General features: G+C 55.7%; 6 protein-coding genes across 6 annotated transcripts; 4 read left to right on the top strand and 2 right to left on the bottom strand.

Moving 5' to 3' along the window:
* Positions 1-63: 63 nt before the first annotated feature.
* On the bottom strand, positions 64-1,695 carry HSX11 (Ceramide glucosyltransferase; the record flags this gene model as incomplete). The annotated part of the gene is made up of 2 exons (XM_064805238.1): positions 64-1,438; positions 1,619-1,695. 2 exons carry the CDS (start codon positions 1,693-1,695, stop codon positions 64-66), a joined length of 1,452 nt encoding a protein of 483 aa, XP_064656343.1.
* Positions 1,696-1,896: 201 nt separating this feature from the next.
* Positions 1,897-3,921, top strand: LTR77_008003 (uncharacterized protein; the record flags this gene model as incomplete). The annotated part of the gene is made up of 1 exon (XM_064805237.1): positions 1,897-3,921. One exon carries the CDS (start codon positions 1,897-1,899, stop codon positions 3,919-3,921), a length of 2,025 nt encoding a protein of 674 aa, XP_064656342.1.
* An 811-nt stretch (positions 3,922-4,732) lies between these two features.
* On the top strand, positions 4,733-5,049 carry NOP10 (snoRNP complex protein; the record flags this gene model as incomplete). Its single annotated transcript, XM_064805236.1, has 2 exons — positions 4,733-4,857; positions 4,923-5,049. 2 exons carry the CDS (start codon positions 4,733-4,735, stop codon positions 5,047-5,049), a joined length of 252 nt encoding a protein of 83 aa, XP_064656341.1.
* A 1,606-nt stretch (positions 5,050-6,655) lies between these two features.
* LTR77_008001 (uncharacterized protein) lies at positions 6,656-7,526 on the top strand (the record flags this gene model as incomplete). The annotated part of the gene is made up of 2 exons (XM_064805235.1): positions 6,656-6,819; positions 6,920-7,526. 2 exons carry the CDS (start codon positions 6,656-6,658, stop codon positions 7,524-7,526), a joined length of 771 nt encoding a protein of 256 aa, XP_064656340.1.
* A 730-nt stretch (positions 7,527-8,256) lies between these two features.
* LTR77_008000 (uncharacterized protein) lies at positions 8,257-9,465 on the top strand (the record flags this gene model as incomplete). The annotated part of the gene is made up of 1 exon (XM_064805234.1): positions 8,257-9,465. The coding sequence occupies one exon, from the start codon at positions 8,257-8,259 to the stop codon at positions 9,463-9,465; it is 1,209 nt and encodes a 402-aa protein (XP_064656339.1).
* A 327-nt stretch (positions 9,466-9,792) lies between these two features.
* LTR77_007999 (uncharacterized protein) lies at positions 9,793-11,682 on the bottom strand (the record flags this gene model as incomplete). The annotated part of the gene is made up of 1 exon (XM_064805233.1): positions 9,793-11,682. The coding sequence occupies one exon, from the start codon at positions 11,680-11,682 to the stop codon at positions 9,793-9,795; it is 1,890 nt and encodes a 629-aa protein (XP_064656338.1).
* Between the last annotated feature and the right edge of the window lie 787 nt (positions 11,683-12,469).

Genomic DNA, 12,469 nt, shown 5'->3' with positions numbered 1-12,469 from the left:
GGTTTTGCCCCTTAGCGTCATTTCCGTGTCAACTAGGCAGTCGCTCCTTCCAACGTTCAGTCGTCAGTCGTACCTGGCCTTCCCATTCGTCATAACCGCATGCCCATTCGTCTTGTTCGCGTCGCTCTCAATTTCATGCACTTTCATATCTGTCCCTACCCAGAAGCTCTTCCCGCGCCACTGCACAGCGGTTCCACCATAGAACGCCCATGCCCATATCGGCAGTGCCAGCGCTTCCCGCCCGATCCATGTCATTAGCCACTCGCGAAGAGGCCGACTCTTGCCGCCCTTCGCATGCTTCGCGAACTCCGGCACATGCATCTGCGAGCTCGTCCACACCGAAGCACCAGAGTGAAGCTTGCGGTACAGCGTCCAATCCATCGCGCACCACAGACTTACGCTGATGAGCCAGAAGATGGCGAAGGCTGCCCAAGTCTGAGGTATGCTGAGAGACTCATGGAAGAACGGCAAGCTCGTGACAGCGTATGCGCCGTAGGTAGAGCAAAGAAAGCTCTCTGTCCCAGGCTCCACCAATGTTGCAAGTGTGACCGTGAACTTCCTCACGCGCAGCCACCGTACTCTCCTGTTCCAGTACTCGCTCACGCTTGTGTTCACCATCGGCTGTATGGCCAAGTCCCCGAAACACATCGCGTGTTTGCCCAACTTCGAGCCTGCTTTCTCTTCAGGTACCTCCCCCTTCCAGAGCAAGTCACCAATGAGGTGGTCCTCGCAGATGTTGTAGCTGAAGTAGTCAATGCCTTGGCCTTCAGTAAGACTGTCCAAGTAGCTCGTCGGGAACATGGTGCTCTTCCCGACGATGCAAGGAGCGATGAGGACAGTGTTGATCGCAGTGTAAAACTTGGCGTGTGCCGTCGACATGAACATCTCGTCAAGGCGGCTTCCACCTACAGACCACCAGCTTCGCGTTTCCTTCAAACCCTGGTGCAAAGTATCGGTCACATCGATACTAAGAGGCAATTGATGCACGAACTTGTTGCCCTCCAGCGTCCTGATCATCCTGCCCAGCGTATGTATGCCGATCCAGACATTGCAGTCGACTATCCACACCAGACCATTCGAGCTCCTGTCCGCTTCTCGGTAGGCCCGGCTCATATTCCTGATCTTCGGGTTCGGTCCCAGCTGTAGTCCTCCCCCCTGCAAGAGCTCATCCTCTTCTTCCACAAAGATCTGTACGTCGTACTCGCTTCCGAAGTCTTTCACGAGACTTTCCAGCACCGGAAGGGCTGGGTCGCTGCGGGACGCAATGCAGAGCCTGATGTGCAGCTTCTCTCGTGCATAGTCCTGACGGAACGTGCTCGCCAGACAGTCATAGAGGTAGGGTTCAAGCCCTTTGCAGGGTCGGATGATGGTGACTTCGGGGATTGTGCTTTCATGTTTCAAGGACGCAGGCTCTGGGGCGTGAGAGTAGTAACGAAAGCTGAACAGCAATTGTCAGTTTGAGAAGACAAGGAGACATCAGAATATCGACCTACATCTGAGTCTGACCTACTGTGCACACTACAGCGACCGCGATGTACCATACGAGGCACCCCGTGGCCGCTGCCAGTGTTATCGTGGACGTCTCATGGTCCCCGGTGGAGACGAATGTCTCACTCACGCCGTCTTGCGATTGCATGCGCTCTGGTCAGCCAAGGTGTGCTTGCGATATCTCAGATGAAGACATCGAAACGACATGGAGTAAGATCTGCAACGGCACGTGATCTTCGCGCCGTTTTCGCGATGGCCCCGCTTTGGGAAGGATCAAACAAACACAGCTTCAGTAACACGATCGCGATACATATCTCAACACACAAGGACAATGAACGACTCTTAGCAGCACTGAAGATATCGCATCGGGTACAGCTCTCCACTTGAAACACCTAACAACAGTACAACATGCAGTCGAGTCCGCCAACACGCGCGTGGGCGCAACCAGCATCGCCAACGCAATCGCAATACTCCATCGACCTGGCAGCGCTCGATCTCGACTCGCGCAGTGGAGCATCATCGCCTGAGTTACCAGCTCCGCCGATCGATCGCGTACTCTCTGAAGACATCGACGGACCCAGCGACTTCACACAAAACCTTGAGAAATGGATGAGGGGAGGAGGCACGATGAACAGCAGGATGGGCACGGTCAAACGCGGACTGAACAGTGTTAGAGAGCAGGAAGAGCAGAACCAAGGAGCGCGTAGAGCGCTTGCTCCGGCATGGCAGCCTGCTAGGGAGGAAGACGATCGCACGGAGAGCCACCATACCCCGACCGACACCCCTCCCAAGGAATCTGTATTCGCGAGCAGCAGACAGACGGGAGGAAACAACGACGAGACTTCCGACTGGGATCCCTACGCGGGAGCCGCGACACCACAACCGCCGCCGCATAAGCAGGTACTGCTGCAACCGACCGTAGAGGACTACTACAGCGAGTTCACGCCTGCCCGTCCTACATCGACAAACAACATATCTCAACATCAGCAGAACCACGAGTACCGATCACCGCATATCGAACAGGACAATATACATGACAAGAGTCAATTCTCGACGCCCGGTCGACCATCCAGCGAGACCATTTCGCCTGTGCGATCACCAACCCGTTCTCCGGTCCGATCACAAGTCCGCTCACCACCTCGATCATCTGTTCGTTCACCTGACCATCAGTTTTCCGCGCTCCAGGACCAACTCCGAAAGCACAACGAGGAGCTCACGCGGCTAAAACAAGCTCACGCGGACAAGATGGGACGCATGAAGCAAGAGCTCGAGCGCCTCAAGGTCAGCCATGCCCATGAGCTGCAGTCTCTGGAGCAAGATCTGGAGCTTGTGAGACGCAGCCGCGATGATGCTGAGGAGGAGGCGCGCATTGCTCAAATTGGTCTAGAGCGGGCGCGGCGTGACGTCCAGAAGAACGAGGGTTTGCACAGACAGCTCGCCGACCTTGGAGAACAGCTACGAGAGGCTTCCAGACACAACGAGGAGCTGAGCCTGGCGAAGAAGGACGCGGAGGACGCGGCGCACGTTACTGCTAACAACCTTCGTTCTGAGCTCTCACTGCTTCGCCAGACGCAGCACGAGCAGAACACACGTTTGACTGGAGATCACAGACGCGCTGTCAGCATGGCGGAAGAGCTACAGAAGCAACTAAAGGAGGCGCGAGAGCACTTTCGGGCTCAGCAGACGTCTCATGAAAGCGAGTTGGAGCGAATGCGAACAACTGGATCCGTACCAGCGCCCGTAGATGATGCAGAGCTTCGTCGTCTGCGCAACGAGCTCGAGACGACGCGAGAGCAGCTTCACACGGCTAAGGCTAGCTATCAAGAAGTCGACCAGGAAGAGATCGACCGCCTTCGCAGCGAGCTTGACACGCGGCAAGAACAGCTCAACACGGCCAAGCTCGACCGCGACTCGCATCAAGACGACATGGTCGCCTTGCAGACTGCCTTGAACACCACCATCCTGGAGCGCGACTCATACAAGGAGCATTCGAAGAAGTTACGAGATGAGCTGGAGACCGCCAAACTCGACCTGCAAGACAAAGATTCTGTCAACCAGGCGATCGACAAGAAGATCTCGGCCGCGCTGCACCAGCGAGAAGCTCATTGGCGCGAGAAGCAGGAGGCTTGGGAGAAGGAGCGGAAGGTGATGGGAAAGGCGTTGATGCGGATGTGGGGAAGGGAAGAGTGTGGAATTGCGGATGAGACTAAGGGGGAGAAGCAGATGTATCGGTATAAGTTTGGGGTTGTGAAGTCGGCGAAGGCTGATGGGGTGTTGAAGGATGGTGGAGATGCGACGATTGACGAGACGACGCAAGAAGACGAGCTGCGCAAAGCGGTGGAAGCGGCCAGTGTCACAGGAGGCACGAGAGCTGGCGGCATCGTAAAGGCGAACGGAGCCGCGAAGGCTGGAGCTCGGGCAGGGGGGAAATAGCGCGTCCACTTCACTCCTCCGGGCGGCCGCCAGCAGGGCATGACAACAACTATCACGAACTAATAGTATCACGAGCCAATGCAGCGTTCACATCCTTCCAAATGCAGTACTCATACATCGCCATATCATCTCATCATCAAATTCATGAATCAATTCACTCATATCAATCCCTTCCTCGCTAACTCAATCTTCCTCGCTGCCTCCCCTTCCTTCCAACCCCCTTTGCTCACGCACGCCATGCTGCCGTCTCCGAACTCGACTTTGTCCTCTACGGCGGGGAAAGCGCAGGGGCAGTGGTGCGGGAAGTGCACGCAGGAGAGGGTGTGGGGGCAGAGGTATTTGTCGCAGTGAGCTTTCCAGAAGAGCGTCAGCAATGACGGTACGTGATGGGATCTGAAAAAAGGTGGGAAGGGGTGACGCACCGGCCTCGTATTGTTGCTGGTACCAGCTCGAGTCTGACGGCATGTTTTGCGGTTGCTGCTGGTGGTGTTGTTGGTGGCCGCCGAACATTTGTTCGAAGAATTGGAATTGCGCGAAGGTTGGGAGGACGAAGGTGAGGAGCGGTAGAAGAAGTGACAGGAAATGCATCGTTGCGGTCGCTTTCGTCTTTGGTTGTACCTTGTTGGTGCTGTGTTTGACACAACACGAAGTGCGGTAGTTGTCCTCGAGGAGTCCGACACGTGATATGTCTTGGCATTCCCGAAGCTCCGCAAAATGTCAAATCTGAAGCTCTCCCTTCAGAAGAACAGACACGACATAACGGACAACTCGAAAACCACAGACCGGCAAAATCAATCACGAATAGCACACCATGCATCTCATGTACACCCTCGACGCCAGTGGCAAGCGCCTCTACACGCTCAAGAAGGTTCAGAATGGCGAGGTCACGAAGTCGGCACATCCGGCGAGATTTTCACCTGATGACAAGTACTCAAGGTATGAACGACGCCACGTGTGCGACGTGGAGCTTTCGGAGGACTCTAGCTAATGTGCGTGCGCAGACACCGAGTGACGCTGAAGAAGAGATATGGACTCTTGATCACGCAACAGCCGAGTGAGTCTCCAAGGACCTCCCAAAAGGATTTGACGCTAATAGATTGTCCAGACAAGAAGGTGCTCGGCCAGTAAATGCTGCGATTTACGGCAAGGATTCTGTCAGCGAGGCGTTAGGTGTCATTAACGAGCATGATTGCCCTATTAAATACGATATGCATTTTCAACAGCCTTATCTGCTCACGAATCCTGCATGCTTTCTCACAGTTGCCGTCCACCGCAGTCTCGCTAATTCACGCATCTAAGCAGACCGAACGGACTGTGTAAAGCGCTCATTAATCAACTTGAGCTGGCGGGAATGGTACAATTCAGCCGCTCAGCGCTCGACAACAGGTTCACGACCAGACTCGTCCACTTTCGATGCTTGGACCTTCTAGTTGACGGCTGGTACCGGACTTCGTGTGCCGGAGATGCTTTCATGACAAGATCAGTAACGCTGCTTCGCAGTATGGTAGTCACGTTTGCCGGCTTCGATGCCACCCCAACCAACTCAGGCGGTCGAAGCTCAGCATGCCATCAAAAGTCTCCTGGCAAAGCTCGTCGATAAGAACATCTCGGAAGCTGATGATCAACAGCGATCGTGCTGACGCTAGAGCTGCCTAGCAAGAAGGACATGGTGCTTCTATCAGACACAACGGCGGAAGGCAACTCGGGCGATAGAACGCAGCCCTCTCTTCAGTTGATCGATACCTGCATGTGCTGGAGCCAGCAGCATGGAAGACAAGTTGTGTCGCCCGGTTCCAGCTAAGCCGGGCGTACGTGCTTAGCATTGGGAGAGCCTGGGAGGTATCGGCAGACTTGTCGTCATCACGAGCCTCGCGGTTAACGGAGCGTTCAATGTCGCTCACGCTTGTTCATAGCGTGCTCTGGAAGCTCAGTCCTGGCATTCGTCTTGTGGCGCTCGCTTGGAGACGATGGGTGTGTTGTCTTGCAGTTTCTGCAGTCTCGGGTCGAAGAAGCGTCACGGCTCCGGGTGTAACCACGATGTTGCCAATTTGTCGGCGCAGACGGATGTGGTATTGCAGCTGAGGGAAGGCTATGGCAGCATGGATGGAGTGGTACTACGACAAGGACTGATGGTGTCGAGCACAGTATGTGGGGATGGAGCCGGCAGCACTGCTGCATAAAGGCACTTACACGTATACCGACGTTTGTGGATATAACTTAATGTACGTGCACCATGTGCGCTAATCTCAGATCCCTGTCCATGTGGCGTTAGAGGTGCATTAGTGTTGTAGATCGCGATTGGATATTGAGACGACATCTCTTGAAATTCCAGGAGTCAAGCAGTTTTCATCGCTCTTGTTCTGCTTCATACCAGCACCAAAATCGCTGCCGTCACAGTTCGAAGCAGCTTTCACTTGCCAGCACCTTTGATTTCGGCAAAATGGCCCGGTGAAGCCTCCGAGGCGCACAATCGCACTCCAGCCGGTCTCACCCGGGCTTAGATCGTCGTCCAGGCTCCAGATTTCGCCCATCGCAGTACGTTTGGTCATTCCCCTTCCGATCCCAACAGCCTGGTCCCCATGAGCATCGGCGATGCATCGACAGTGGGAGGGGCAGAAGCTGGCGGGACCTCTCTGCCCCCCCTCTTCCACGATGGCGGCGTCGACTACCACGCGCAAGACTCTCAACTGAAACGGCGAAGCAGTCATGCCCAACTGACACCGCCTCCAGGACGATGTCGTTCCTCAAATGGACGATAACCCACATCGCGCCTTTATTCATCGTCAGCTCGCCAATCACATCGTACGCAGATCAAATCTGGTCGATGAGCAAGAAGCGGTCGTCGGCGGGGTTCTCGCTCGACATACCGCTCATCATGCTCGTTGCGTCCATTTTGAAGTAAGTCCCACGCTCGAGCAAATGGTGGCGCAGAAAAGGCTTCGAAGCAACTTTGGAAAGAAAAGTGGTCGAGGTGGGCCATGCTTACGAGCAGAATTAGGCTTTTCTACTGGTTCGGCGCGCGCTACGACTTCCCACTGCTCATCCAGGCAGTGGTCATGGTGTTTGTGCAGATTCTGCTGCTCCACGTCGCCCTGACTTACCGACCTCCGTTCGGCGCGCAGCATAGCCTGAACAAACCTTTTGCAGGAGCAGGTGAAGGCGACTCGTATGTCACGAGACCCTACGGCTTCTGGCAATGGCGAAGTCGCAAGCCCTATTGGCAATTTCTGGCATACTTCAGCATCACTCTAGCAGCGCTGCAATACTTCATCGGCACGCAGCCCGTCTACGTCGAGCTGCAAGGCTATGTTGCGCTCGGCATAGAAGCCATCCTGCCTATCCCACAAGTCATCGAAAACCAGCGCAATCAGGCATGCCGGGGATTCAGACTCAGCGTGCTGGTGAACTGGCTCATCGGCGACGTGTTCAAGATGACTTATTTTTTCCTCTCCGAAGGCGGCGTGCCATGGGCCTTCAAGCTTTGCGGGCTTTTTCAGGCGGTGTGCGATGCGTTTCTTGGCGTGCAATATTGCATGTTCGGTGAAGGTTCTGGTGCTGCAGGAGAAGGGTCTGAGATGATCTCCAAGGAGTCGAGATTGGCTTGAGTGGGGCCATACTTGTGCGTTGAGCGAGGGAAGAGGTGTCATAAGCAAAGTGGGTCGGGCTGGATCTGACAAGACGACAAGATGAAGCGGAAGCAGGTGCGAATTCGGGGTCTCGCGGTTTAAATACTGTATTTTGAGCTTGCCCGAGGTCGCTGGTAAGCAGCGCAACAGTCCTATCTCGGAGACCAGTCACCAGCTCCACGCCCAACGTGAGTGGGCTTTCATGCAGGCCATTAGAGTGCGCCACAGTTAGATGTGCACGGGAGCGGGCGGACAGAGCCAGGAGACCCTGTACCAGACTTGAGGGGAACTCTATTCATTTCGCCCCACACAATATGGCAGGTTTCAGCCACTTCTCACGAATCGTTGCGACGTTGAAGGTACTTTCGAGCACTTTGCAATGGTACTGGTACGGTTTGTCGCTGGGAGATGTCTACCATGGAGACATGTGGGAGCTGGTAAGCGAACTCACATGTTGTACTGTGGATCCCAAGAACAGACAGTCACTCATCGCGAGGGCATAGAGTGCTATAAAGCTATGAAGCCCATCATGAGTTCTAACGGTCACCATCGATCATGGTAACATCTGATAATCTCCTTCAGACGGTACTTTGCAATCTGACCATCCTGGTCCATACTTCTTCTCCAACAATCACTTGTAAGTGTTACCACCCCTGTCCATCACTTACTCAAGCTGACGGTTGCATCGACAGACAGATAATCAACGGAGATGGGTCCATCAGACCCAAATCAGTTTGGCATGAACGGGACCGGGAACAACGGTTCCAACCATCAGCAGCAGCAGCAGCAGCAGGAGCAACCGTCGTTCGTGATGGACGACATCGACTGGAATTCCCTGATGGAGGACATGGGCGTGGAGACCCCGCCCACCACACCCTCTGAAGGGCAGTTCCCACCGTCAGGGAGCAATCAGAACTCCCCTGCTGCGCCTGACAATGGTCAGGGCCAATCGACCGTCTCCCCTGCGCCTGGCAACGGCCAGGGCCCATCGACCTCTTCTCCTGCGCCTGGCGAAGGCCAGGGCCAATTCAACTTCTCTGCGGCTCCTGGCAACGGCCAGGGCCAATTCATCGGTGGGCCCGTCGTTCCAGACTTCCCCCAGGCCCAAAGGGAGTTTGAACCGTACTACCATGAGCCCGCTGGTCAGGTCTTCGCTCAGGACCGGGTGGCAGGTCAAAGCTGGGCCTCCCCGTCACAAGTCCCCGGGCCCTTCCCCCAGACCCCGGCTGGCTACCCTCCGGGCCAGCTGCCATTACCCCAGGGCATTCCTTCCTACCCCCAGGACTCTCCTGTCTGGCGTCCAGGGCAACTTTACCCGAGCCCGGACGAGACGGACCAAGATTGGTACCGTCAGCTTTCCCCGCTTCCCTCGCGCACCGAGCCTCCCTCGTACACCGGGTATCCCGGGCCCTCCTGGACTTCCTCTCCCGAGTCGGCTCCAACCGACCACCAGCCCACGCCGACGCGGACGCCGATCCCGAGGGACCCCTCGAGACACCCCTCGACGACCACCCAGCCGACGGGTCCGATGACACAGGAGGTCGAGCTGCCAGGCAAGAAAAGGCCGGGTAGGCGACCGCAGACGGAGAAAGGGGAAGGGGAGCCCGGCTCCTCCGACTCCCGCGAGAGGCGCAAGCAGCAGAATCGTGATTCGCAGCGCAAGTTCCGCGACAAGCGCGCGGAGAAGGTGGGTGAGTTGACGACGGAGGTCGCCCATCTAAGGGCTCAGCTCAACGCCTCGGAGAGTCGTCGTCTGACGGCGGAAGCTCAGGCCGAACAGGAGCGGCAGGGGAGGCTGGCGGCCGAAGCACGGGTCGTCGAGCAGGCGCAGGCGCTGCAGCAGCAGGCAGATGAGATGGAGGAGCTGCGGAGGGAGCTGGAAGAGCTCCGCATTAAGTCGAAGAAGGATGAGAAGTGAAGGGGGTCAGGAGCAACGTCTCGAGGGCAAAGCGACTTCTCGGGGCGTTACAGCGGGAGTTATCATGGTTTGCGGCACCTAGCCGCTCGGAGAACGAGGAAGACGCCACTGCGATGCGCGGTGTCAAGGATGGACTTTTCGGAGTTCATCCCCGTTAACACCAGGTCGCAGTGGCGGGCGCCAGTGGGTGTACTGGCGTTTGTGGGTACTTCTCCGGACGGAGAAGATGAGGGACGAGAAAATGACTTACGAAACTGACGATAAAAAATGGATGCATAGAGTGGTGCCTAGACTGATATTAATGTTAATGTATTTGCTGTTCATAACTCACCCCCATATCGCATCCTTTGCTCTCCCACCACCGCCAAGGTCAGGTGGCGTCGTGAGAGTATAGCTCCAGTTCTCGACCCCATCGACGTATAATCGATAGTGCAGCACGGACTGATCACTCGTTGGAGGATTGGAGATACTGATGGCGCCGAACTTGCTGTTGCCGTCCGGGATGTACTTGATGCAAACGTCGGAGACGTAGGTGTCGGAGGTGGAGGATTCGGAGTAAGTGCGGTACGGGAGGTAGAACATGTTCAGCGGGCTGGCGCTAAACTCGTGGACAGTGGAGCTGAGGGGCCAGTACTTCCGGCGGGTGCGGAGAGTAGGCTGGGTATCCAGAGCCATGTCTCTTACACCCAGTGGATTTGCGCCCACGCCTACGGGTCCGAGACCGACGATCTCCTCCCTCCCTTCAGGTGGTGGCGGGAACGCAGTAGCAGCGAACTCGTGCCGGTCACCGGAGAGCACGACCACGCCAACACCGCCTTGTAGACCAACATCCCACATAGCCTCCAGTATAATCTGACGCTCACCGAGATAGCCACGCCACGTGTCCTGCGCACCAAACCACCAGTTCTTGGTGAACGGTACGCTGCTGACGAGGATCTTCCAGCGGACGCCAGGCTGCTCGGGACGCTTCAGCCAGGCTAGAAGATCCGCGAGTTGTTGTCGACCGAGCATAGACTTTGTGGCTTCACCGGTGAGTGGGTCTGAGCCGTTTGTGTTATCGTTCGGTGAGCGGTAGCGGCGGGTGTCGAGCATGAAGAAGGATGCTGGGCCTTGCGTGAACTGGAAGTACGTCTCGCCGGCGCGCGCAGGCGGCGGGTTGGCTGCGATGTGGTAGTGTTGGTAGGGATCATTGGCCGCTGGAAAGAGGTCGGTTGTATTTTTGTCCCAGTCGTTTGCTAGTTCATGGTCGTCGTAGACGTGAATCCAGGGCAGCTCTTTTGATGCGGCGGGCCAGTCTGGGCTGGAGTAGAGCTGGCGATATTCTCGCCTGTACTCTTCGATGGTGCTGCCGTGTCGATGCGGGACGTCAATGTAGATGAAGTCACCTAGGAAGAGCATGAACTGCGCTTTGACGGTATCCAGAGTTTGGGCAAGGTATTTGAGGCCTTGATTTGACAGTGCATGAGAGAATGGAGTATACGGGAAGTTGTTCTTCAGACACGATGAGTGCAAGAAGGTGAACGCCCCGGCTGATGCTAGCCTCGCTGAAGTCTCACCCGTCCGTGGAGCAGTGACAAAGTGCCCGGTATGATTGTTCGCCACGTACTGATATCGTGTATCTGGTCGAAGGCGCTTCAGTTCCAGGGTACCAGTGAAGTCTGTCGTGTCGTCAAGAGAGTCAATACTGCCTCCCGATTTCCAAGACGGATCATGGTGACCACCCCGGAGAGGGGTATCAGCATGTCGGTATGACACAGTTACAGGCAGCTTCGCTAGATTCGCCTCTCGGATTAGAATTTTGGCCGTGGTGTCAGATACATATCCCACGCGTGCCATTGACAGGTCGTGCGACGGATATAGCCACACTGCTCGGTAGACGAGGTCCATCGCCATGGCTATGAGCGCCAGGTTGATGGCGAATGTTATGGCGCTCCATATCAGACTTGATGCGCTCGGAAGGCCAGTCAGGAGTGTCTTTACGATCTCTGGGTCCTTCTCCTCAACCACGACTGTTTCCTCAACATCTAGTTCCTGGCCAAGTTCTTTTGAGGCGTCGCCGTTGACATAACGAGAATCCACGTCTTTCACCAGCTCCTCGCCATTGTCTGGCTCTCTCGTCACCACTTCAACCTCGTCTGATATGACATCGTAGGGTTCGGTGTGTGCTATGCTGTACACGAAGGATGGTACGTAGATCGCGAAGAGCGCGAGGAGCATCGGCGGGAAGGGCTGACAAAAGTGAGCTCGGTGTACATCCAAAGCGTGCTGGGGTTCTCAACTAACATGTCCCGGTATCTACGCTGCCTGTCAGTTGTCTGCACCGCATGACCGGCCATCCGGCGCATCAGGGGGTGTTGTTTACCCATCGAAGAAACACGTATGCAAAGGCTCGTAGCAACGTAGAGCTGGTTGCGGTCGTGAACCGCGCGATGCTGTCCAATGCCATCTTCAAGTGATTGTCATCTTAGATCAAGAGTGATAGGTGTCCATGTTGTTGACCGAATGGCCAGAAAGAATGGATAGAACTGTTCAACTTTGAGATTTGAGAAGCGGTCGACGTCACTGCGTAGCAACGCTATTATACATTCCACAACGACTGCTCCTCTACGATACAACAAGATTCCGGCGCCTCGCTCACGAACATCGAAGCCAGATGAACAAGTGTTCAATCGACCGGTTTGAATGATCTCGCTGTTCCCTCAACTACTGACAACGTGGCGCGGAGTGCTTGAAGCTGAGATCTGCGTTGAACGGAGTTACAATGTGTCCGGCTCCTGGCTGCTAAGGCTGAGAGAAGGCAGCCGTGTGAGTCAGAAGATATATAGGTAGGACAGGTACTCCCCGCTGTGCAACAAGTCCAGCTTCGATTTCAACCTCCTCGTCGACTTTGAGCGCTACCGCCACATCAACAGGCATCCTACCAATCCGCCACAAAGACATGGCACAAGAACAAGAGGCGCCTCAACCAGCATTGGAGACCCCATGGCCTGCTGAGAATGGCATC

The sequence above is a fragment of the Saxophila tyrrhenica genome (assembly GCF_035928015.1).
Source record: "Saxophila tyrrhenica strain CCFEE 5935 chromosome Unknown scaffold_13, whole genome shotgun sequence".
Classification (NCBI taxonomy): Eukaryota; Fungi; Ascomycota; class Dothideomycetes; order Mycosphaerellales; family Extremaceae; genus Saxophila; species Saxophila tyrrhenica.
This window is presented reverse-complemented; position numbering and strand designations above follow the sequence as displayed.